Genomic DNA, 23,976 nt, shown 5'->3' on the forward strand with positions numbered 1-23,976 from the left:
TAGGGGCGTCTGGCTGAGCCCAGGGCTGCCGGCTGAGCAAGACCCAGACCTCAGAGTTGACCCAGGAAAGCTGCAAACTTGCCCTGGGTCCTGGATGTGATGGGGAGGGTATAGCTGGAACCTGAGGGGCCCAGGGCTCAGGCGCACCTGTGGTCAGGGGCCGCCTGCACTGACCATGCCATACTCTGCTCCAGCTCCCATCCTCCATGAAGTCCCTACGCAGCCACTGCCTTTCTCCAGTCCCTCTGGGTCCCTGGTGGGTCTGAGCCCTTTCTGTGCCCGTGTGTCTCCTACAGGCTTCAGTGTGCCTGCCAACACAACACGTGTGGGGGCTCCTGTGACCGCTGCTGCCCCGGCTTCAACCAGCAGCCATGGAGGCCAGCAACCACAGACAGTGCCAACGAATGCCAGTGTGAGTGCCCCTCCACATGCCTGCACGGTGTTCACACATGCACTACTACACATGCTCACACGTGCTCAAATGTACTCATACCCACACAATGTACTCTTGTACTCACATCACATTCTTAATACTCATGTACACACACATGTTTGCACACATGTGCATGTGCACATGTCCTCACAGCATTCATACATGTTCACACATGCTTATACATGCTCGGAGGAGTGCTGTTGGCACACTCAGGCAACATGGCACATTCCATCACCTGAGTCTGGGGTCACCTGTGGTTTATGGGACATGCCCAGGGGTCCCAGTCAGGCGGGGTCATGGAGGCCTGCCCACAGCTGAGCCCCTTGCTCTCCAGCCTGCAACTGCCATGGCCACGCCCATGACTGCTACTACGACCCAGAGGTGGATCAGCGCAATGCCAGCCAGAATCAGGACCAGGTCTACCAGGGCGGGGGCGTGTGCATCGACTGCCAGGTGGGTGGGGCTGTCACCAGGTCTGTGGTGCGGGTCTCAGGTGGGCAGGGTCCGCACAAGGCTGGGGGCAGTGTGTTCCTGGACTCAGGGCCCTGTCTCATCGCAGCATCACACCACGGGCATCAACTGTGAGCGGTGTCTGCCCGGCTTCTACCGCTCCCCAGACCACCCACTCGACTCACCCCACGCCTGCCGCCGTAAGTGGGGGTGACTGGGTGTGGTTGGGATGGGGGTGTCCCCAGGGTGTTCAGGAGCAGGGTGTGCTCAGATGGGGGTTCCTGAGGCTTTTGCAGCTATCTGGGAGGCCTTGGCTCTCATCCCACATCCCAGGTCGGGGCGGGGGCAGATGCTGACCCTCCTTGGAGGCCTGAGAGCTCTGGGCTTGGGGTCCCCTGACTTCTCACGCCCACTTAGGCTGCAACTGTGAGTTGGACTTCACAGACGGGACGTGTGAGGACCTGACTGGCCGCTGCTACTGCTGGCCAAACTTCACAGGGGCGCGATGCGACGCATGTGCTGAAGGCTTCACTGACTTCCCACACTGTTACCGTGAGGGCTTAGCTGGGGGTGGTGGGGAGTGGGCAGGCACCTGAGTATCCCCCGATACTGGGCTGGAGCCAGTGGGGAGGGGGGAGAGCCCTTGCATCATGCCTGTACCTCTGGTGATGCGGGGGACCCTGGCAGCCAGGTACTTACCCACCTCGCTGACACATGCTGTCCCCTCCCTCAGCGGTGCCTTCCTCCTCCCACAATGACACCGGGGAGCAGGTGTTGCCTGCCGGACATATCGTGAGTAAGTGTCCCTCAAGATCCCCATCCTGTCCTAGGCCCCACTGGAGTGGTGGGGCAGAGGGAGCCCGCAGAGATGGGGGTGCAAAAGTATTGTGGTTTTGCATTGTTGACCTTTGCTGTTAGATATTGGAATACATTTTTAAATGTGGTTATGTGACGCGTCATTTTAATGCACATTTCTTACTTTATGTTCTTTTTGCTAACGGCTTATTGAAAGTTGAAAGTGTTAGTCGCTCGGTCACGTCCAACTCTTGGTTACCCCATGGACTGTAGCCCACCATGCTCCTCTGTCCATGGGATTTTTCTAGGCAAGAATACCAGAGTGGGCTGCCATTTCCTTCTCCAGAGAATCTTCCTGACCCAGGAATTGAATTTGGGTCTCCTGCATTACAGGCAGTTTCTTTACCGTCTGAGCCCCCAGGGAAGCCCTAATGACTTATTACTTGCTGTTTGTGAAAGTGAAAGTCGCTCAGTCATGTCCGACTCTTTGCAACCCCAGTTTATTTTATATTTATTTTAGATTAGGGAAATGATATTAGGCAAAAATCAAATTTCAGCAATTTTCTTATTCGAGTTCAAAATGGGTTGTAAAGCAGCAGAGACAATTTGCAACATCAGCAACGCATTTGGCCCAGGAACTGCTAATGAACATACAGTGCAGTGGTGGTTCAAGAAGTTTTGCAAAGGAGACAAGAGCTTTGAAGATGAGTGCAGTGACCAGCCATCGGAAGTTGACAACAACTAAGAGAATCATCGAAGCTGATCCTCTTACAACTACATGAGAAGTTGCCAACTAACTCAGTGCTGACCATTCTACAATTGTTCAGCATTTGAAGCAAATTGGAAACGTGAAAAAGCTCAATAAGACAGTGCCTAATGAGCTGACCACAAATAAAAAAAAAATCATTATCTTCAAGTGTCGTCTTCTCTTGGTCTGTGCCACAACAGCAAACCATCTCTTCATTGGAATGTGATGTGTGACCAAATGTGGATTGTATAAGACAGCCAGTGACAGCTAGTTCAGTGGTTGGACCTAGAAGAAACTCCAAAGCCAAACTTGCACCAAAAAAGGTCATGGTCACTGTCTGGTGGTCTACTGCCAATCTGATCCACTACAGTTTTCTTTGAATCCCAGCAGAACCATTACATCTGAGAAGTTTTCTCAACAAATCGATGAGATGCACCAAAAACGGCAATGCCTGCAGCTGGCATTGGTCAACAGAAAGGGCCCAATTCTTCTCCATGACAACGCCCAACCACATGTCGCTCCAACCAACACTTCAGAAATTGAATGAATTGGGCTAAGAAGTTTTGTCTCATGTGCTGTATTCACCTGACTTCTTGCTAACCAACTACCACTTTTTCAAGCATCTTGACAACTTTTTGCAGGGAAAATGTTTCCAACAACCAGCAGGAGGCAGAAAATGCTTTTCAAGTGTTCATCAAATCCTGAAGCACGCATCTTTATGCTACAGGAATAAGCAAACTTATTTGTATTGATTCTAATGGTTCTTATTTTCATTAATAAAGATGTGTTTGAGCCTGGTTATAATGATTTAAAATTCATGGTCCCAAACCACAGTTACTTTTTCACCAACCTGATATTTCCATTTTGTTCACTTTGTCTTTGGTTCTTTTAATTTTGTGCAAATAATACATATTCATTCTAGAAAACTTTAAAAAATATAGGAAAGCAGAAAGTTAAAGAGAGTTATCCAGAATCGCAACTCCTGCAAACAACCCCTACTCCCTCTGCGTGCATGCTGTGTTTTTATAAACATCCACATGCACTGTGCACACTTTTGTGTAGTTGCGCTTTCCACCCACACCATCCTATAAACACGTCATTTCACATTCTACGTTATGTACACAGATGTAGTTCTTGTTTGACCAACTCTCAATTCTTGGTAATTTAGGTTCTTTCCAGAGTTTTTAAAAATAACACCATAGTAAACATCCTTGCAGCTAAAGCTTTCCATGAATTATTAACTATTTCTGCAGGACAGTTTCCTAGAAGAAGGTTTTGAAACATTTTTGGCTGCATGTTGCCAAACTGCTCTCCTGGCAAAATTGTCTGCCTGGGTGGAGTGGCATCATTCGCGTCACTTGTGTCAGAACGTTGCTGTTTCTGCATGGCAACATTCATTATTACAGAAATCTTCAGTTTTCCTGGGGTTGGGATGCACCTTTTAGTTGGTGGCTTATCAGTGTCTAATTGGCCAGCATTTTCCTTTCACAGCAGCTCAGGATAGTGGTGTGTCCTGTAACTGGTTCTTAGATCTGATGGCATTTGGTGTTTCCTTGGTCTTAGCCGTATTTCTTTGCCTCATTTGAGTTTGAATCTTCTCTCATGTTTCTGGACTCTTTCTGTTGTTTTCATGTGGGAATTTCCCATTTGAGGTCGTGGCTCAGTTTTCTTTTCACTCGTTTGCTGCTGTAAGCTCTTTCCACATTAACTATAGTATCTATGCCTCACGAGTCGCATGCTTTTCTCCCAGTGGGTAATTTGCCCTTGTTATTATTTTCTTCATGTGAATCTGATTAGACCATGGACATCTAAAGTGATGGTTTTAATTTCTTTTATTATGCATGTTCATTTTCTACCTTAAGTCAGTTTTGGTTACTTATGCTTTCTTAGCAAATTTTGTTTATATCATTTGTATTTTAAAAGGGGTTGGCATAAAGTTATGCACAGTATTCTGTACATGATTTTCAAATTTCCTTCCATTCCTTTTGTCTGTTTTTCTTTTCTTTCTGCCTTCATGAGATATAACAGAAGTTTGCTGAGTTTTTTATTGTTTTTGAAGTGCAGCTTAAGGTTTATATTGATAAGATTTGCTGGAGTTTTTCTCTGGTTTGGGAGAGAGATTTTACTTCCTAATATAGAAAAATTTGAGCTAAAATCTATCTTTCTCTCTTCTCTCTTTTGTTGAGGTATAATCGTAAATCAGTATGTTAATTTCAGGTATGTAATACAAAGGTTTGGTATTTCTAGACATTGTGAAATGATCACCACAGAAGGTCTAGTTAACACCTGTCACAGCACAGAATTATAATTTTTTTTTCTCATGATGAGAATTTTTTTTAATTTGGTTGAGAACTTTTTTTTTTTTGGCCAAGAACTTTTAATATCTACTCTCTTAGCAACTTTCAATTATGCAGTATGTTATTATTAACTATTGTTGCCATGCTGTGGGTCATATCCCCATGACTTATTTACATTGTGTTGGAAGTTTGCATCTTTTGATTCCCTTCACCCATTTTGCCCAACCCCCAATCCCCATCTTTGGCAAGTATCAATCTTTTTTTTTTATATCCACAAGCTCAGAGTATTTTTAAAGATTCAGTGTGTGTGTATTTTTTAAGATTCTACATATAAGTGAGATCATACAGTATTTGTCTTTTTCGACTTTCTTTTGACTTATTACCATTTTCATAGTTTCTTGAATTATTATTACTTTTATTTTCTCTTAATTATCCACAAAATGTTTAAAGCATTTTTTCTCAACCAAGGCTGATTCTGTTCTGCAGGAAAATGTCTGGAGACATCTTTGGTTATTATAACTGGGGGATGCCATGGTCATCTAGTGGGTAGGGGCTAGGGATGATGCTAAATATCCTGCAGAGCACAGGACAGACCCACCCCCACAATAGTCATCCAACACAGAATGGTACTGGTGCCAAGGTTGAGAAACCCAGGGTTAAAACTATGAATTTGCTTCAAAATATAGCTTTGGCTAGGTGTATCCCATAGAATTGATATGCTGTGTTCTCACTACTGTTCCTTTTAAATTGTGTATCATTTCAGTTTTCATTTTCCTTTTCACCCGAGTTGTTTAGAACTGTGTTTGTCATTCCAAGTGGTTAGATTTCCATTCTGTCCCTTCTTTTGATGGTTCTGTTCTATTTTACTGCACCATGGTCGGATTTGGTAGCCTGAAAATTTCTACTTTTTGTCTTTGGATTTTAAGGTTCTCTTTCTCATCTGCAATGTGATGAGATTTTTAGATTGTCCAAGAACATTTGACAGGAACTTGTGTTCTCTGTGGGAATAGATTTGTACACATACGTTTATTAAAGGACATGTTAATTATGCTATTTAAACCCACTGTGTACTTAGTTTTTGTCACATTCTGGGAATAGTGTATTCAGTCTTTCTCTCTTTGACAATGGTTTCGCCAAATTTCCCTCCCAATTTCAGTCGTTTTAGTTTTCAGTACCTCTGGTCCATGTTTATCCTGCTCTTAGAGCTTTGGGTTTTCAGCATATCTTGGGGGGCAAGTCCACTTCCTCCACACACAACATCCTTCCTTGTCTCCGTTAATGCTTGTGCCTGGGCTCACCACACTCCACACTCCCCTCTCTGTCCGGAACACCTACTCTCCCTTCTGAAAGCTCTTTATTTCTTGTCCAAGTCCTTGGTTCAAGGTGCATTCTTTCAAAAGGGTGCGACCAGATTCTCCTTCAAGAGTCAAACCGATGCCTTTGGGTTTGTCTCATGAGAGGAGATGCGGCCTGGCAGAGGGACTGTGGCTGCTATTGGTTTGGGCTTGCCCATGCCCCAACTGTATCATTTCTTTCATTCTGCTTAAATTTTTCCTTTGTTGACTTTTGCTGGATTGACCAGCAAAGCATGTTTTGGTTGGTTTGTGTTTTCTTCTCTGAGGGTTTGTAAGTTCTGTTTCTATCTTCTGGTCTGGGCCAAAGTTACCTTTATGTTTTGACAAATAATGAACCATTTTGTACTGCAGTCACACAATTAAAAGACAGTTGCTCCTTGGAAGAAAAGCTATGACAACCCTAGACAGGGTTTGCTGACAAAGGTCCATATAGTCAAAGCTCTGATTTTTCTAGTAGTCATGTACGGGTGTGAGAGTTGGACCATAAAGAAGACTGACACTGAAGAATTGATGCTTTTGAACTGTGGTACTGGAGAAGACTCTTGGGAGTCCTTTGGACAGCAAGGACATCAAAGCAGTCAATCCTAAAGGAAATCAACCCTGAATATTCATTGGAAGGACTGTTGCTGAAGCTGAAGCTCCAGTACTTTGGCCATCTGATACAAATTGCTGACTCACTGGAAAAGACCCTGGTGCTGGGAAAGATTGAGGGCAAGAGAAGAATGGGGCAACAGAAGATGAGATGGTTGGATGGCATCACCAACTCAATGGACACGAGTTTGGGCAAACTCCAGGAAATAGTGAAGGATAGGGAAACCTGGCATGCTGCAGTTCATGGGGTTGCAGAGTTGGACACAACTTAGCGACTGTACAATGAACCATTATTTATGTCAGTAACAAAAATAGTATTAGTCCCTTTTTGTGCATCAATTAAGACATCTAGCACACTTTTTCTTCCTTCTTCCTAATCTCCAGAATTATTTATAAAGAGTAGAATTTTCTTTTCGCCTTGTTAAGATTTTGGTTTTGCATTTTCTCTGGTTATGTCAACACCTGCAGTTGACTTGGTGTCTACATTATAAACAATTAATTATGTGTATGTAAAATGCTCCTGATTTCATTGCATGCCACTGTTTTCCTAAAACATCCACTTTCCCTTGTTAGCATTTTTAAAGTCTTTTTCATTGTGCATGAGTGCAGTATTAAAAGGTAAGGAAAGGAGTTTGTGGAGAAGGGAGGTTTTGAGTGGGGCAGCTGCAGGGCCTCTGAGACCCTCATCCCACCCCTGTCCCCCTCCAGACTGTGACTGTAGCGCCGCTGGAACCCAGGGCAACGCCTGCCGGAAGGACCCGCAGGTGGGGCACTGCGTGTGCAAACCCAGTTTCCAGGGCACCCACTGTGAGCTCTGCGCCCCCGGCTTCTACGGCCCAGGCTGCCAGCGTGAGTCCAGCCCTGGCCCTGGCAGCATCCCCTCGCGGAGCCCAGGAGCCCGGCCCCTCTATGACCTCCTCCTCTTTGCAGCCTGCCAGTGCTCCAGTCCTGGCGTGGTGGATGGAACCTGTGACCGTGACTCGGGCCAGTGCATGTGCCGGACAGGCTTCGAGGGGGCTGTGTGTGACCGCTGTGCCCCCGGCTACTTCCACTTCCCCCTCTGCCAGTGTGAGTACGGCACCCCCAGCGGGCGGGCAGGAGTGGGGTTGGGTCTGGGCTGCCGGCTCAGGGCCCCGTGCGCTCTCGGCCTGCAGTGTGTGGCTGCAGCCCCGTGGGGACCCTCCCCGAGGGTTGTGACGACACTGGCCACTGCCCATGCCGGCCAGAGTTCAACGGCCCCCACTGTGACCGCTGCCGCCTGGGCTACCACGGCTACCCCGAGTGCCACGGTGAGCGGGTGGCTTTGGTGGGGCTCTGGGCCGGGGGGAGGGCCACTGCAGGTGCCCAGAGCATGACCCCAAGTCCTCTGCAGCCTGCGCCTGTGACCCCCGGGGCTCCGTGGACCAGCTGTGTGGGGCGGGCGGGCTGTGCCGCTGCCGTCCCGGCTACACGGGAGCCACCTGCCAGGAGTGTGGCCCCGGCTTCCACGGCTTCCCCGACTGTGCCCGTGAGTGCCCTGGCCGGGGGGGGGGGCTGGGGGGGGCGGGGAGGGGAGGGTGCATGCTTCTATGTGCTGACACCCCCTCCTCCCCCTCCTCTAGCCTGCCACTGCTCCCCTGAAGGTTCCCTGCACGCAGCCTGCGATCCCCACAGTGGGCAGTGCAGCTGCCGACCACGAGTGACAGGACTGCAGTGCGACATGTGTGTGCCTGGTGCATACAACTTCCCCTATTGTGAAGGTGGGGCTGGCCCCGTGTGTGTGTGTGTGTGTGTGAGTGTGATATGCTGTGTGTTCCCAAGACTGTTGGTGCATTCACATGAGTGTCCATGTGTGGTGCATGTGGTCACGTGCTGTCCATTTATTCACGCTTGTTCATGTGCTTTGTGCACGTGCGTGCTCATTGTGTGTTCACAGCTGTGTGGTGGGGGAGAGCACATGCCCTCACAGGTACAGGGACTAGGGCATGAAGGCACCCATGGTTTCTTGCCTGTTCATATGTGTGGAAGGCACGTGTGCTGGCTCCCATGGGGCCTCAGGTCCTGGCCAGGCCTGGGGAAGCCCTCAGCCATCAAGGTCGGTGGCTGAGTAATGACTGTGGCCTGGGCCTCTCTCCACAGCTGGCTCCTGCCATCCTGCTGGCCTGGCCCCAGCTGATCGTGTCCCTCCCGAGGTGAGCCCGGGGCAGCCCTCTGACACTGAGGCCTTCACTTCTAGAAACCATCACTCACTCACTGCTTGGTTGCCATGGCAACCTCAGAGCCCATTTGGTCCCCTGGCTGGGTCATGCCCGAGATGGGGCCAGGCTTCAAGGCTAAGGGTTTGTGCTAGGAGTGCAGGGACCTACTCTGACCCTCAGTCTCATTCTCTCCCAGGCACAGGCCCCCTGTACGTGCCGGGCTCATGTGGAGGGGCCAAGCTGCGACCGTTGTAAACCTGGATTCTGGGGGCTGAGTCCTAGTAACCCTGAGGGCTGTACCCGTGAGTCTGCCTGGAGTGGTGTTAGGGTGCTGGAGAAGACCCTGGGGAGGGGAGGGCTGGCTCCACAGTGGCCAGGGTGGGTTTGGAGTCCAGCCCTCCTGCCCCTCGCCCTGCTCTCAGCCCTGCTCTGCCTCTCCCCCAGGCTGCAACTGTGATCCCAGGGGCACGCTGGGTGGGGCTGCCCAGTGCCAGCCGGTGAGTTTGAGGGCAGAGGTGCCGGGGGCCAGGGGAGCAGAGTGTAGGGACCCTCCCAGGCCTGGTCCCAGCTTCTCCCTTGGCCTTCAGGGCAACGGCCAGTGCTTCTGCAAGCCCCACGTGTGTGGCCAGACCTGCACGGTCTGCAAGGACGGCTTCTTCGGGCTGGACCAGGCTGACTACTTCGGCTGCCGTAGTAAGGCCCACTGCTTGGCCCTTGGACCACGTCCTGGGGAGGCTGAGGCCCAGGGAGGGACACATGGGACAAGGGCCAGCCAGGGCCTGGGTGTCACATGGCACTCGCTGAGCCACTCTGGGTGCCTGGCCAGACCTGTCCTGGTGTGGAGGGAGGGCAGATTTCACCCCGTCCTTCTCCTTCTGTCCTGTGCCCTGGCAGCCGTCACTCACCAATCCCAGGGCCCTTGCCCTAAGCCCTGACCCTCTGCTGTCCAGAGCCCCAGGCAGCCCCTGGTGGCGGTAACACTCATCCTCTCAGCCTGGGTTGCTTTTGATGGAGGGTGGACGGAGCGGAGTCCTGAGCTGGGGGCTGCGGGAGGAGCACGGAGGCTGTGGGGCTGGGCCTCACTCACTCGCTCCCCCATTGCAGGCTGCCGGTGCGATGTTGGCGGAGCGCTGGGGCAGAACTGTGAGCTGAGGACGGGCGCCTGCATGTGCCGCCCCAACACCCGGGGCTCCACCTGCAGCGAGTGGGTACCACGCCCTGGCTGGGCTGGGGGTGTGGGCTGGGGCAGCAGCTTGTCCACTGGCTTCTCCCTGGGGACCCCAGTGTGCGGTGCAGGGCCAGTACCTGTCCCGCCCTGACTGCCCCTGCTGTGGCCAGGCCTGCTCAGGACCACTATCTCCCGGACTTGCACCACCTGCGCCTGGAGCTAGAGGAGGCGGCCACGCCCGAGGGCCACACCGTGCGCTTCGGCTTCAACCCCCTGGAGTTCGAGAACTTCAGCTGGAGGGGCTACGCACAGATGACACCCATCCAGGTGCGGACTCAGCGTTCCTGGCATGATGGCTGGCAGAGGGTGGGCACCCTGAGCTCATGGGTGTAGGCTGAGCATGACCAGGAGGGGCCGCCCTGATTTTCCATGACCCCCAACCCCACTGCAGCCCAGGATCGTGGCGAAGCTGAACCTGACCTCCCCTGACCTCTTCTGGCTCGTCTTCCGCTATGTCAACCGCGGGCCCACAAGTGTGAGCGGGTGGGTTTCCGTGCGAGACCAGGGCAAGTTCACCATGTGTCCCAACTGTGAGTACTGGGGCTGCCCTCTCCCCACCCGGCTCCTGCCACATCCCCATGTGTGGGTAGGGAAGCCAGGCCCGTCCTCCTGACCTGGGGGGGTTGGTGACCACAGCCTGGGGTGGCCGTCTCATCCCTGCGTCCAGAAAGCCCACTGTCCCCACCCCCAGGCACAGAGCAGAGCCAGCCCGTGGCCTTCCCACCCAGCACCGAGCCTGCCTTTGTCACCGTGCCCCAGAGGGGACTGGGGGAGCCCTTCGTGCTGAACCCTGGCGCCTGGGCCCTGCTCGTGGAGGCCGAGGGGGTGCTCCTGGTGAGGCGGGGCTGAGAGGGCTGGGGCGGGGCCCAGGGCAGGGGCCACAACACCTAACCTCTCCCCTCCTCCCAAGGACTATGTGGTTCTGCTGCCTAGCGCCTACTATGAGGCAGCCCTGCTGCAGCTGAGAGTGACTGAGCCCTGCACATTCCGGCCAGATGCCCAGCGCTCTGGAGACAAGTGAGGGCCAGTCTGGTGGGGCTGGGGTGGACCTTCCCCTCCCGGTACTCAGGCCTCCTGCCCTGTTCTGACCAGACTGTGTGTCCCCAACCAGCTGCCTCCTCTACACCCACCTACCCCTGGACGGCTTCCCCTCCGCCGCTCAGCCCGAGGCCCTGTGTCGCCATGACAACAGCCTACCTCGGCCCTGCCCAATGGAGCAGCTCAGCCCCTCACACCCGCCGCTTGTTGTCTGCTGGGGCACTGATGTGCGTGTCCCTGGGGCCCCTCAGGGGCAAGTAGGATCAAGACCTGGGGAGGCGTGCCCTTGACCTGGAGGAGCGGGGGTCCGTGTTGCAGAAGGGACATGGGTGCAGGGCAAAAGTGATGTGGGCATGGACAGATGGTGGCTCAGGCAGTGCTTGCTACCTTCAGGGTTTTGACCTTGAGAGTCAGTGCCTGGGACCTCAGCTGTAAATGGTGTGAGGGTGGCCCAGCGCTCCAGCGTATCATGAGGGGGTGGCAGGTCATTGTTTCACTTCAGGCACCAGACACTCTACAGTGATGAGGCTGGTAGGCCACGATGGGCAGGGGAGGCTCAGAGTGAGCAGAGGTTGGAAGGTCGAGTGGCCGCAGGAGGTGTGCCTCCAGCAGCAGGAGTGGTGGGCACACAGGTCCTGAGATGGGAGGACGAGGCTCTGGGCACAGAGGGTGGGAAGGGCCGTGTTCAGGAGCACCCTGTCCTCTCGGAGGGGGCCTGAGCTGGGGCCTCACATCGCCCTGTCCCCCCAGGTGGACGTCCAGCTTCAGGTGGCAGTGCTGCAGCCAGGCCCCTATGCCCTGGTGGTGGAGTACGCCAACAAGGACGCCCGCCAGGAGGTGGACGTGGCAGTGCACACCCCCCAGAGGGCCCCCCAGCAGGGGGTGCTCACCCTCCACCCCTGCCCGTACAGGTGTGTGGGGAGTGGGGAGAGGGTGCAGGCCCGGGGTATGGGGGGCGCTGGGGCTGGGTTCAGGACCTCAGGGCTGCCCTACCCACTAACCACCCCTGCCCACCCCCAGTACCCTGTGCCGGGGCACTGCCCTGGACGCCCAGCGCCACCTGGCCATCTTCTACCTGGACACGGAGGCCAGCATCCGGCTCACGGCCGAGCAGGCATGGTTCTTCCTGGTAAGGCCCCAACCCCTCGCCTGCATGGGCCCTGGGACCCCACTGTAGGGCTCTGTCTTTCCAAAGATTTAAACATGCACAGAAGTAGAGTGTGGTGAGCCTGGGTGCCCATCGCACCGCCCTCAGCTTGTGCTGAGTCTAGGTTCTTCTAGAACTCCTCCCCTGCAGGTTTTTTCCTGTGGGTATGAAATGTGTATTTATAAAGAATGCCCGTGGTCACTTAGGGGGAACTGTGATGCGTTCGAGCCAGGGTAGAAAGAAATACCTTTCTAAATTTTTTATTTATATTTGGCTGTGCTGGCTTTCTCTAGTTGCCGCGAGCAGGGGCTCCTCTTTGCTGCAGTGCTTGGACTTCTCACTGCAGTGGCTTCTCTTGTTGCAGAGCATGGGCTCTAGGGTGTGTGGGCTTCACTTCAGTAGTTGCAGAGCGTGATCTCAGAAGTTGTGTACATGGGCTTAGTTGCCCCGCAGCATGTGGGATCTTTGAAAATCAGGGATCAAACCTGTGTCTCCTGCATTGGCAAGCGGATTCTTTACCACTGAGCCACTAGGGAAGCCCAGAAAGAACAATCTTAATGAAAGGCCGCTTTTTGGTAAAATTTACAAAAATGCCACACCATGTGAGTGTCTTGGGTGCTGAACCTTGGGACTCACTAGCATCAAAGTAACTTGCTTCTGTGTCCTCCTCACAGAGTTGGAAACTAAATCCCAAGGTTAAATGTTTGCAGGCCTGTTCTGCATCACTAAACTCCATGAAATGTTAACCATTAGTTTGATGCTCAGAACCAAGCAAACGTGTTTGTTCAGTAAGTGACGAAATAGATGACCTTTTTCTCATCAGAGTATTACACAGTTTCATCATTACGTTTCCCTAGGCCTTTGAAAGTTTTATCAGAGTAATATGTGCACATTTTATAAAAGCTTCAAATATTGGAAAGACTTGCAACGAAAACCACAGTCCCATACCCCATATGCCATGTCTCATTCCTCCTTCCAGAGTCAGTATGTCTCTTCCACGTTGCTGAGTGACTCATGTCACATAGCTTCCTCCTAAGTTTCTGATGCTGGAACCCCTGTAATTCCTTCCTCACACACACACAGCCCTGCAGTCCTGGGCTGGGTCGCTGTAAACTTCCCATGGAGCTATACCCACCGCCCAAGCGCAATTCTCCCAGACGCCCAGTACCCAGGCCAGAGGCAAGACGGCCCCACTCCAGATGCCCCTGAGGCCCCTCCCCGTGGGCACCCTGGACTCTGGTTGTGCCGTCTAGTGTGCCTGTTCTGGAACCTGCCGTAATGGGAGTCGTGTGGGTGTTCTGTGCTGTCTTCTCTGACGACGCTGTGTTGGGATGGACTGAGCCAGCGCTGTAGCCTCGCAGTCCTCTGCCTCCGCTGTTAGGTTTTTCTAGACACACTGTGATGTCATGTTTTACCATACTTGTCACACCTGTTTCTGCACCTTGAGGACAGCACAGGGTGGAGATGCCTGCTCACGAGCCCTGGCTTGCAGAGCACCTGCCTGTGCTGGGTCCTGCCCTGTGACCACAGATGGTGGTGAGGGCGCAGGAAGAGATGTGGCCTGGGGTTGGGTGGGGCTGGGAGGCGCTCCAGGGCCCAGAAACCCCAGTCAAGGGCTGGGGTCTGTGCGGCCAGAGGAGAGGCAGGCTGAGTGGGGATCAGGGGCTCAGTGCTGAGAGCCGGGCCAGCCTGGGCAGGTGTGGCTGGGCTTCATCTGCCTTCACACCCACACCATCTGCTGCCCACAGCACAGTGTCACCCTGGTACCCACGGACACCTTCAGCTCAGAGTTCGTGGAGCCCCGAGTCCATTGCATCAGCAGTCACGGTGCCTTCAGCCCCAGCAGGTAGTGGGGCTGGGAGCCTGGTGGGGGCGGCAGGGTGGTGGTAGGGACACGGGAGCTCACCAGTGTATCCCCTGCCCCAGTGCCGCCTGCCTGCCCTCCCGCTTCCCGAAGCCGCCCCAGCCCGTGCTCCTCAGAGACTGCCAGGTGCTGCCGCTGCCGCCTGGCCTCCCGCTGACCCACTCGCAGGAGCTGACACCAGGCGCACCCCCACCCGGGCCACAGCCCCGGCCCCCCACTGCTGCTGATCCCGACGCAGAGCCCACGCTGCTGCGCCACCCCCAGGTGAGGGCCCGGCCAGGACTCGCAGCCTCGTGGGCACACCGCCCCTCCTGGTGTGAGCTCACCAGAGCCTCTCCCCTCAGGGCACCGTGGTCTTCACCACCCACGTGCCCGCCCTGGGCCGCTACGCCTTCCTGCTGCACGGCTACCAGCCCGCCCACCCGACCTTCACCGTGGAGGTCCTCATCAATGGGGGCCGCATCTGGCAGGGTGAGCAGAGGGGGTGGACCTGGGTGAGAGGGCTGTCAGGGGCCTCGTCCACATGGCCCACACAGGACATGGACGGGGCTCAGCTGGTGCCACAGCTCACGTGGCCACAGAGTGGGGCCCAACCCTTGGCTGTGAGAGACAGGGCCACACACCTTGTCCTGCCCTCGGTAACTCAGAACTCCCCCGCCACATGCCAGGGTGACTGAGGGCTCCCTGGGGACACATGTCCGTATGTATTTATTTCCTTCTGCTCTGCAGGGCCCAGAGACCTGCATCTCATGGGCTCTCGTGCGTGACCATGGCCAATTCATGTTGCATGAGTGCACCCGGCCATGTGGGCCTCTGGGCGGGTCACACATCCGTGTCATGTTCACAGATGCACAGTCCACAGTGGCACGTGCTGGCCTTGGGTGCCCCCTCCTCCGTGGTGACTGCAGGGGTCCCTGGGACGAGGCCATGGGGCAGGGGTGGTCTGTATGTGGTGGGTGTTGACCTGCTGTTTCTCACCTCCAGGCCACGCCAACGCCAGCTTCTGCCCTCATGGCTACGGCTGCCGCACACTAGTGGTATGCGAGGGCCGGACTATCCTGGACGTGACTGATAGTGAGCTCACTGTGACCGTGCGTGTGCCTGAGGGCCGGTGGCTCTGGCTGGTGAGTCGGAGGCTGGTGTCTGTCCTCCACCCATCCTACCATTAGCGGTTACCCTGCCAGGGCATGTCCCCTGCTCTCTACAGGCGACACTGAGCCTGGTGCCAGGGCAGCAGGGTCTGGGGACCTCCAGGCCCATCTTGAGAAGCCCTGGGGGTCTGTGAGCCAAGATGTTACCCACCAGCTCCTGGGGGCCCTGCTGGTCAGAGTGGCCTTCCTGGAGGAGGGGGCCTGGAAGGATGGAGACGGGGGTGTCTGACAGAAAGGGATAGGGGCAGCAGGAGCCCAATTGCCACCTCACAACCCGTTCCTGAGCTTTCATTTGGCTGCAAAGGCCAGCCTCCTGTCTGAATGACCAAGGGAAGGACCCATAACCTGGCAGCCTCGCCAGGGCCCAGGATAGGGTATGACGCTATCTGGCCCAATGCTGGCCTGCGGGAGAGAAGTGCTGGGCCCACGGGAGGTGACTGGGCCTTGATGCTCTAGGAGTACGTGCTGGTGGTCCCCGAGGAAGCCTATAGCTCTAGCTACCTGCGGGAGGAGCCCTTGGACAAGTCCTACGACTTCATCAGCCAGTGCGCCACACACGGTTACCACGTCAGGTGGGCCGGGCTCCGGGCTCGGGGCTAAGGGTGGGGGTGTTCAGGGGTGTGGCTGGCTGGCAGCTGGCCTCACCCCCACCCCTCCCCCAGCCCCTCCAGCTCCTCCGCCTTCTGCCGCAGCGCCGCCACCTCCCTCTCGCTCTTCTACAACAATGGGGCTCGGCCATGCGGCTGCCACGAGGTGGGCGCTACGGGCCCCACATGCGAGCCTTTCGGGGGCCAGTGTCCCTGCCGCGCCCATGTCATCGGCCGCGACTGCTCCCGCTGTGCCACCGGCTACTGGGGCTTCCCCAACTGCAGGCGTGAGTACCCCAGTCCCGGGAATGCCCAGGGATGCCCGCCAGGCAAGAGTGGTCAGGAGAATGTTCTGGAGCTGGTGGACCAGCCCTGCCCCCTCCTGTCTGCGAGAGCCGGTCCTTGCACTGTTGTCCGGAAGGTCCTGGGGACTGGACAGCAGTTTTGAGCACCTGACCTCACATCAGAGGAGCTGCCTGGGACTTGGGGCCTGGAGTGGGTGGATCCAGGCTGGGGTAGGGTGGCCTTGCTCCCCGCCCCACGTTCAGTGCCCCCAGGGCCGCCATCGGGCCTGCTGACCGGGGGCTGTGCCCGCACCCACAGCCTGTGACTGCAGCGGCCGCCTCTGTGACGAGCTCACAGGCCAGTGCATCTGCCCCCCGCGCACCATCCCGCCCGACTGCCTTGTCTGCCAGCCCCAGACCTTTGGCTGCCACCCCCTGGTGGGCTGTGAGGAGTGTAACTGCTCGGGGCCAGGTGTCCAGGAGCTCATGGACCCCACCTGCGATGTGGACAGTGGCCAGTGCAAGTGAGTGCCTGTGCTGGGGGCGTCTCTGGCCTCGGAGCAGTCTTGGGTCCCCTGTCAGCAAGCCCTGACCCCACCCCCCTGGCAGGGTCTCCCGGGGCTCAGCAGCACCCTCCTCTCTGGCTCTTGGGGGGTGACCACCATGGTGGGGGGACACCTTTGGTCCTGTCTCTACATGAGGGGCAGGTGGAGGGAGGCCCAGCCAGCTCGTGACCTCTCACGGCAGGTGCAGACCCAACGTGGCTGGACGCCGCTGTGACACCTGTGCTCCCGGGTTCCACGGCTTCCCCAGCTGCCGCCCCTGCGACTGCCACGAGGCAGGCTCTGCGCCCGGCACGTGCGACCCCCTCACAGGCCAGTGCTACTGCAAGGTGAGGGGTCCACCAGCCCGGCCCGCTCCCCACCCCATCCCTCATCTTGCTTTTTCAGCTGAAGTTCATCCTCTCTGGGAGGCTGGAGCCTCCTGGAACCCTTTGGGACAGCCAGCCCAGTTACAGGGTGACAGGCAGCACCGGCTGGATCCCCTACACATGGCTGACTGCCCTGCCCTGCCGTGCCCTCTCGCTCCCAGGAGAATGTGCAGGGCCCGAGGTGTGACCAGTGCCGCCTGGGGACATTCTCACTGGATGCTGCCAACCCCAAAGGCTGCACCCGCTGCTTCTGCTTCGGGGCCACTGACCGCTGCCGGAGCTCGACCTACGCCCGTCGCGAGGTGTGTGGGCAGGTGGGCGGGGACACATCAGCCTGTGTGGACGTAGGACGTGAGCCTGTGTGACCCACCTGTGTGCCCCGCAGTTCGTGGACATGGAGGGCTGGACGCTGCTGAGTGGTGACCGGCAGGTGGTGCCCCACGAGCGGCAGGAGGAGGCACTGCTGCTTCGTGCAGACCTGCAGCGTGTGCCCGAGGCCATCCCCGAGCTGTACTGGCAGGCCCCGCCCTCCTACCTGGGGGACCGGGTGAGCAGCGGAGTGTCCCCTGGGAGGGCACCTCGAGAGGATCCAGGGCCTCCTGGATCCTGAGGGCAAACAGGGAGGGAGGAGGCTCTGTGAGGGTGCCTGGCCCCGCCCGCACCCCCAGCCCCAGGGTGCCCAGAACCACTGCTGTCGACTCCGGGGTCCCTGAACTGAGTCTGGCCAAGTTGAATCTCTCTGTCTGGCCTCCAGGTGTCATCCTATGGCGGGACCCTCCGCTACGAACTGCACTCAGAGACGCAGCGCGGGGACGTGTTCAACCCCATGGAGAGCAGGCCGGATGTGGTGCTACAGGTGGCCGACCAGGGGATCTCGGTGGAGTGGGCAGCAGGCACAGCCGAGACTCTGGTCAGCCAGCTTCCTGGCCCTCATCCGCCCACGTGCCTCCCCAGGGCAACCAGATGAGCATCACATTCCTGGAGCCGGTGTACCCAGCGCCTGGCGACGTTCACCATGGGAAGCTGCAGCTGGTGGAGGTGAGCAGTCATCCCTGGTCCCCAGGGCTGTGGGGCCTGCTCCCCGTGATGTAGAACAGTGTCAAGGAGCAGGATGGGTCAGCTCCTCCAATGCGCTGCCCTTGTGGTTCCCTCTGCACACTGCCCACTCCTGTTTTTTACCTGTTTCTTTTCTGGTGGGGTTGTGTCATTCCTGATGCTCAGCCTGTGTCCTGACTTCACAGCTGTGCTGTCTGCTCTCCATCTGTAGCCTATGTGTCTTTTTCTAAGATCCCTTCGGGGTCACAGACAGTCTTACATTCAGCATGTTCAAATCGACCGCTTTTGTGTTTGCAGTTAGTGTTTTTGTGAGTTAAGTCTTTGTCTCTCAGGTCAGGAGTCGCTCACCTGTACCACGTGTCCCCCACCCTCGCCCCATGTGCTCTGGGTGCCCCTGCCCCCACAGGAGGGTCTGTCTTGGGCTCCTGCTGTGCCCTCTTGTGGCCACCACAGTGAGCCCTGTCGTGGTTATGCAGGGGAACTTCCGACACATGGAGACCCACAGTACCGTGTCCCGCGAGGAGCTCATGATGGTGCTGGCTGGCCTGGAGCAGCTGCATATCCGTGCCCTCTTCTCACAGGCCTCCTCGGCCGTCTCCCTGCGCAGGGTGGCGCTGGAGGTGGCCAGCGAGATGGGTGGGGGCCCTCCAGCCAGCAACGTGGAGCTATGCATGTGCCCTGCCAACTACCGTGGGGACTCATGCCAGGTGAGGCAGTGGAGTTGGGCACCGGGGCCAAGTGGTCCCCCTGCCTGGCCCGCACATCCCCGAGCATCCACACTTGGCCTCAGTCTCCATCTCACCCCACTTCTCCTCTTATACCTGCTGGGCATCACCCTGCTAGCAGCCAGCCTTCCCGCCTCAGGCTGAACCGGCTGCTTGCTCGACCATCTGCTCCTCCACTGTCAGCTGCTCCCTGCCCGGCCCCTGTGTGCACTATCTGGTCTTCACTCATTTACTGGCTAGTTCATCTTACGTTCACAGTTCACCCAGACAGCATCCACTTCACCTCCTCCCCACCTCACCTGTGGGGCATCCCACTACCCATTTGGAAGTGTCTAGAGGAGAATGGGGGGCGGGGGTGCCCTGAGCCAGGGCCTCTGTGTGGCTTTGTGGGCTCTGACTTTGTGCCTTCAGCCCATCAGGGTCAGGACCCCTGAGGGGTGACCTGTGAGCATGGTCCCTGGTCTTCCCCCTCGTCAGGCTGGCCCTGCCTCCTTCCCTGACCACCAATGCCCACCCACTCCAGGAGTGTGCCCCTGGCTATTACCGGGACATCAAAGGTCTCTTCTTGGGTCGCTGCATCCCCTGTCAGTGCCACGGCCACTCAGACCGCTGCCTCCCTGGCTCAGGCATGTGTGTGGTAAGTGGGGCCCTGTTGGGGGTGGGAAGCAGGCACCAAAGGCAAAGAGTAGGGAAGGCCAGGGCACCTTTGGGTCCATGGTTGTGGGTACGCTGAAGTGTAGGCAGGGGCGGGTGCCCCGGGCACAGACCCTGCAGGGCTGGGGATGGAGCTAGTGGGAGCGAGGCCTCCACTGTGGGTGCTGAACTGTTCTCTCTGCGCAGGGCTGCCAGCACAACACCAAGGGTGACCACTGCGAGCGCTGCCAGGCTGGCTTCGTGCGCACTGGGTCCGAGGACCCTGCAGCCCCCTGCGTCAGCTGCCCCTGCCCCCTGGCCGTGCCTTCCAACAAGTAAGCTGGACCAGCCATCCCAGGTCCCAACTGTTGGCTGGTGGCCCAAAATCTTTATAGACCCAGAACGGAATACTACCCCCACACCTGGTTGAATCAACACTGCCCTCTGTGGAGGCCAGTGCAGCCAGGTGGGCCCATGAGGTGGGGACCCCAGCACCTGGTGCCTGGCCTGGCCTGAGTACACAGGTGCTTGCCCGGAGAATGCCAGTGGGTGATGACCACTTCTGTCTTTGCAGCTTCGCGACAGGCTGCATCCTGCGAGGTGGCCGTACCCAGTGTCTCTGCAAACTCGGCTATGCTGGGGCCTCTTGTGAGCGGTGAGCTGGGCGGCAGTGCCTGAGTGGGGCAGGGTCTGTTTGAGAGGCCCAGGGCACTGAGTGCCTGAGCCAGAGCCACCCACTGACCCCGCCCCCCCCAGGTGCGCACCCGGCTTCTTCGGGAACCCCCTGGTACTGGGCAGCTCGTGCCAGCCCTGTGACTGTAGCGGGAACGGCGACCCCAACATGCTCTTCAGCGACTGCGACCCCCTGACAGGTGCCTGCCGTGGCTGCCTGCGCCACACCACCGGGCCCCACTGCGAGAGCTGCGCCCCTGGCTTCTACGGCAACGCCCTGCTGCCTGGCAACTGTACTCGTAAGCGGGGAGAGCAGGGACGAGGGGTGTCCCCTGAGCAGGCTGTGTCCTGGGCTGAGCCCAGCATGGATAGTTTGGACCTGACCAGGTCCCCCAAGCTCACGGTCAGGCACCCCCATGGTCGGGCCAGGGGTTGTTTGGACTCTGTCCTCTCAGGGTCGGGGTTCCCAGGAGGGCTCTGGCTGGGCTCCCCAAAGGGCTTCTCTGGGGGCTGAGACTGGGCTGCAGTGAAGTTGGGCACAGTGGGACAGTCAGCGGGCAGCTGTGTGGTATGGACCTGGATGGAGCAGGGAGGTGATGAAAAGTAAGCGTCTGGGGGCTTCCTTTGGGGCAGGAAGAAGGTGAATGTGGAGTAGGAGCCTAGTAAGGGCTTCCGAGGGCTGGGAAGAAGTTGGGGTGATTTCCCAGGGTGACTTTCTGCAGGGTGTGACTGCTCCCCATGCGGGACGGAGGCCTGTGACCCCCACAGTGGACACTGTCTGTGCAAGGCCGGTGTGACTGGGCTGCGCTGTGACCGCTGTCAGGTAGCTATGCCTGGGAGGGGCGGGGCCTTGATGTAGGGGCGGGGCTCGGTAGGAGGGGTGGAGTTTGTGGGTGGGGCTCAGGCAGTGGGGCGGGGCTGATTATGGGCGGGGTCCGGTGGGAGGGGAGGGGTTTGTGTGGGCGGGGCTTCATGACTCCAGGGCTGAAGAACGGTGGATTTTGAGGGCTGGGCAGAGCCGTGACTGCAGTCTGTGCCCCCAGGAAGGACACTTTGGCTTCGAGGGCTGCGAGGGCTGCCACCCATGCGCTTGTGGACCAGCCGCCGAGAGTTCCGAATGCCATCCCCAAAGCGGGCAGTGCCACTGCCTGCCAGGGACTGGGGGACTCCAGTGTCGCGAGTGTGCCCCCGGCCACTGGGGGTTCCCCGAGCAGGGCTGCAGGCGTGAGTGCGAGCAGGCGGGTCACCTTGGGATGGCGAGTACCCCCAGGGTACTCAGCCAGCTGCTCACCCCGCCTCTCCCTCCCCTCCCACCCAAGGCTGCCAGTGCCAAGGGGGCCACTGTGACCTGCACACGGGCCGCTGCACGTGCCCTCCTGGGCTCGGCGGGGAACGCTGTGAGACCTGCAGCCACCAGCACCAGGTGGCCGTGCCGGGGGGACCTGGGGGCCACGGCGTGCACTGTGAAGGTGTGTCCCTGCCCTGGCCCCCGAACACACCTGGCTCACCCTGCCCTGGGACAGTGCAGGGCCCAGCCCCATGCTGACTTGGTGACCCTGACATTCATCTCGACTTCCAGAGCAGCCCTCTGGCCCTAGCTCTCCCTCTGTTTTCCGAGACCCCACAACTGTCCTCCTGTTGACCCTGAGACCCCCATGCTAACCTCTGACCCCCACTCACCTCATTACCCTCAGCCCAGCTCAGTACCCCTGTTATATCTCAGTGAGCCCCGGTGACCATCTCTACCATGCTGACACCCCCGTGACTCCCTGTTTGCCCCTGCCCACCCTGCCCCTTACCCCGCACCCACCTGCCCCTTGCCTGCAGTGTGTGACCACTGTGTGGTCCTGCTCCTGGACGACCTGGAGCGGGCCGGCGCCCTCCTCCCTGCCATCCGGGAACAGCTGAGGGGCATCAACGCCAGCTCTGTGGCCTGGGCCAGGCTGCACAGGCTGAACGCCTCCATCACCGACCTGCAGGTACTGCCCTGCCCGATCCCTAGGCACCCTCTCCCAGCCCCTAGCCTACACATCCTGGGTCACAGACTCACCTTCTTCTCCCCCAGAGCCAGCTCCGGAGCCCCCCGGGCCCCCATTTTGAGACCACAAAGCAGCTGGAGGCACTGGAACGACAGACCTCAAGCCTCGGGCAGGACACTCAGCATCTGGATGGCCAGGCAGGTCCCTGGGGACTCCTGCCCCAGGACCCCTTGGAACACTCCTCCTCCAGAGAAGCCCCCACTTCCTCTCAGCAGAACCCTCCCTGAGAAGTCTCTCTCCCCAGGCCCTAAACCATCCAGAGTCACCCCTGACCTTCGGCTCAGGCTCAAGGTCCCTCCCCAGGGCCCCAGGCTTTCCCCAGCCAGCAGGGGCTGAGGCTTGATGGGGTACTTTGTCCACAGGCCACCAGAGCCCGAGCCCAGGGCGGCCAGCTACTCGACAGCACCAAGGCCACGCTGGGCCGGGCACAGACGCTGCTGGCAGCCATCCGGGCTGTGGACCTTGCCCTGAGCGGTAGGCGCTGACCCAGCTGGGGGGGTGGGGAGAGTTGAGCAGAGTGATGTTCAGGGCTGAGGGCAGGGGGTGTGCCACTGAAGGCTCGGCCTTGAAGAACTGGCACTTTGGGGTGTTTAGACAGGGAGATGGCACCCTGGTCACAGAAACAGCAGGTCCGAGTAGGGAGGAGAGAGGGGCAGCCCACATAGCCAGAATGAGAGGGCAGGTGGTCCCTGCAAAGTGGGAAAAATGGTGGGTGAGCCTTAGTTACAACCTGACATGTGTCACAAGAGATTAGAAGGGACCAGGCCCAGGCCCAGGTCTAGAAGGAGATGAAATTGCAACTGAGCACTGGGCTGGGAGGAAGGATAGTTAAACCAGGGGGCCAAGGAGGGGACAGAGCAGAGGGAGTGGTGGAGGTATTGCCATGGGGGCTACGGGAGGTGAGGGGACATGGGCCAGAGTCCAGGCAGGCCTCAGAGTTGTGGCCTGGAGCAGGATCTCTGTCCAGGGCCTGTCAGCTCATATGTGGGGTGTCTGAAGAAGCTTGGCCAGAGGCTTCTGGATGGAAGCTAGTGGGCAGAGGTCTGCCTGGCAGCAGGCCAGCCCTGGGCCATGACAGCCCATTCCCCAAACCCCCACAGAGCTTGAGTCCCAGACGGACCACCTGGCACCAGCCAATGCCTCAGTCCCATCGGGCGAGCAGCTGCGCCGGGTGCTGGCCGAGGTGGAACGGATGCTTCAGGAGATGCAAGCACGTGACCTGGGGGTTCCACGAGCAGCCGCTGAAGCCGAGCTGGGGGAGGCCCAGGGATGTGAGTGGGGTCCGCCCAGCAGGGCAAGGGGGGAGGGCCCTGGGGCTGAGGCCAGCCTAGACTGGTGTCCCATCAGCTTGGCAGGGCGGATGGGGCCTGGCAGGCACCAGGGGGCACTGCCCGAGTGACCGTTCCTACACTGGGCCTTGCCAGTGCTGGACCGTGTGCAGGAGCAGCTGACCAGACGCTGGGAGAGAAACCAGGCGCTGGTCACACACACCCGAGACCAGCTGGCCCAGCATGAGGCCGGACTCATGGACCTGCGGGAGGCCCTGAACCGGGCAGTGGGCACCACACGGGAGGCAGAGGAGCTCAACAGCCGCAACCAGGAGCGCCTGGAGGAAGCCCTGGTAGAAAGCTGGCCCTGCCCCTCCTCCTCCCCGCCCCCTCTCCTCCACCCAGGCCCTGCCCCCTCCTCCACCCCTTCTCCTCCCTGCCCCCTGACTCGTCACCCCCACCCCTTTACTTTCCCACCTCACCTCTGTTCTGTTACCTCCCATGCTC

At 57.8% G+C, this 23,976-nt stretch overlaps 1 protein-coding gene across 2 annotated transcripts in view; it reads left to right on the forward strand.

Moving 5' to 3' along the window:
• The window catches only part of LAMA5 (laminin subunit alpha 5), a 50,569-nt gene that overhangs the window by 18,224 nt on the left and 8,369 nt on the right, over positions 1–23,976 (forward strand). For both annotated transcript variants that reach the window (XM_081561098.1, XM_081561097.1), the window contains exons 7-53: positions 297–412; positions 768–886; positions 993–1,083; positions 1,301–1,435; positions 1,617–1,679; positions 7,378–7,518; positions 7,600–7,737; positions 7,824–7,958; positions 8,042–8,176; positions 8,271–8,408; positions 8,788–8,840; positions 9,043–9,148; positions 9,291–9,343; positions 9,434–9,539; positions 9,951–10,050; positions 10,185–10,341; positions 10,466–10,604; positions 10,766–10,908; positions 10,985–11,091; positions 11,186–11,339; positions 11,863–12,023; positions 12,133–12,241; positions 14,008–14,105; positions 14,186–14,387; positions 14,468–14,594; positions 15,108–15,247; positions 15,731–15,846; positions 15,937–16,148; positions 16,465–16,669; positions 16,893–17,037; positions 17,238–17,378; positions 17,462–17,623; positions 17,831–17,932; positions 18,031–18,114; positions 18,609–18,839; positions 19,381–19,494; positions 19,698–19,825; positions 20,065–20,145; positions 20,247–20,461; positions 20,885–20,985; positions 21,206–21,386; positions 21,482–21,631; positions 21,990–22,141; positions 22,228–22,338; positions 22,564–22,675; positions 23,302–23,472; positions 23,626–23,822. In XM_081561098.1, coding sequence (XP_081417224.1) covers positions 297–412; positions 768–886; positions 993–1,083; positions 1,301–1,435; positions 1,617–1,679; positions 7,378–7,518; positions 7,600–7,737; positions 7,824–7,958; positions 8,042–8,176; positions 8,271–8,408; positions 8,788–8,840; positions 9,043–9,148; positions 9,291–9,343; positions 9,434–9,539; positions 9,951–10,050; positions 10,185–10,341; positions 10,466–10,604; positions 10,766–10,908; positions 10,985–11,091; positions 11,186–11,339; positions 11,863–12,023; positions 12,133–12,241; positions 14,008–14,105; positions 14,186–14,387; positions 14,468–14,594; positions 15,108–15,247; positions 15,731–15,846; positions 15,937–16,148; positions 16,465–16,669; positions 16,893–17,037; positions 17,238–17,378; positions 17,462–17,623; positions 17,831–17,932; positions 18,031–18,114; positions 18,609–18,839; positions 19,381–19,494; positions 19,698–19,825; positions 20,065–20,145; positions 20,247–20,461; positions 20,885–20,985; positions 21,206–21,386; positions 21,482–21,631; positions 21,990–22,141; positions 22,228–22,338; positions 22,564–22,675; positions 23,302–23,472; positions 23,626–23,822 — 6,277 coding nt within the window. The remainder of the gene's footprint in view (positions 1–296; positions 413–767; positions 887–992; positions 1,084–1,300; positions 1,436–1,616; positions 1,680–7,377; positions 7,519–7,599; positions 7,738–7,823; positions 7,959–8,041; positions 8,177–8,270; positions 8,409–8,787; positions 8,841–9,042; positions 9,149–9,290; positions 9,344–9,433; positions 9,540–9,950; positions 10,051–10,184; positions 10,342–10,465; positions 10,605–10,765; positions 10,909–10,984; positions 11,092–11,185; positions 11,340–11,862; positions 12,024–12,132; positions 12,242–14,007; positions 14,106–14,185; positions 14,388–14,467; positions 14,595–15,107; positions 15,248–15,730; positions 15,847–15,936; positions 16,149–16,464; positions 16,670–16,892; positions 17,038–17,237; positions 17,379–17,461; positions 17,624–17,830; positions 17,933–18,030; positions 18,115–18,608; positions 18,840–19,380; positions 19,495–19,697; positions 19,826–20,064; positions 20,146–20,246; positions 20,462–20,884; positions 20,986–21,205; positions 21,387–21,481; positions 21,632–21,989; positions 22,142–22,227; positions 22,339–22,563; positions 22,676–23,301; positions 23,473–23,625; positions 23,823–23,976) is intronic.

This window comes from Giraffa tippelskirchi, chromosome 13, assembly GCF_054371585.1.
Source record: "Giraffa tippelskirchi isolate mGirTip1 chromosome 13, T2T-mGirTip1v1.2.pri, whole genome shotgun sequence".
NCBI lineage: Eukaryota > Metazoa > Chordata > Mammalia > Artiodactyla > Giraffidae > Giraffa > Giraffa tippelskirchi.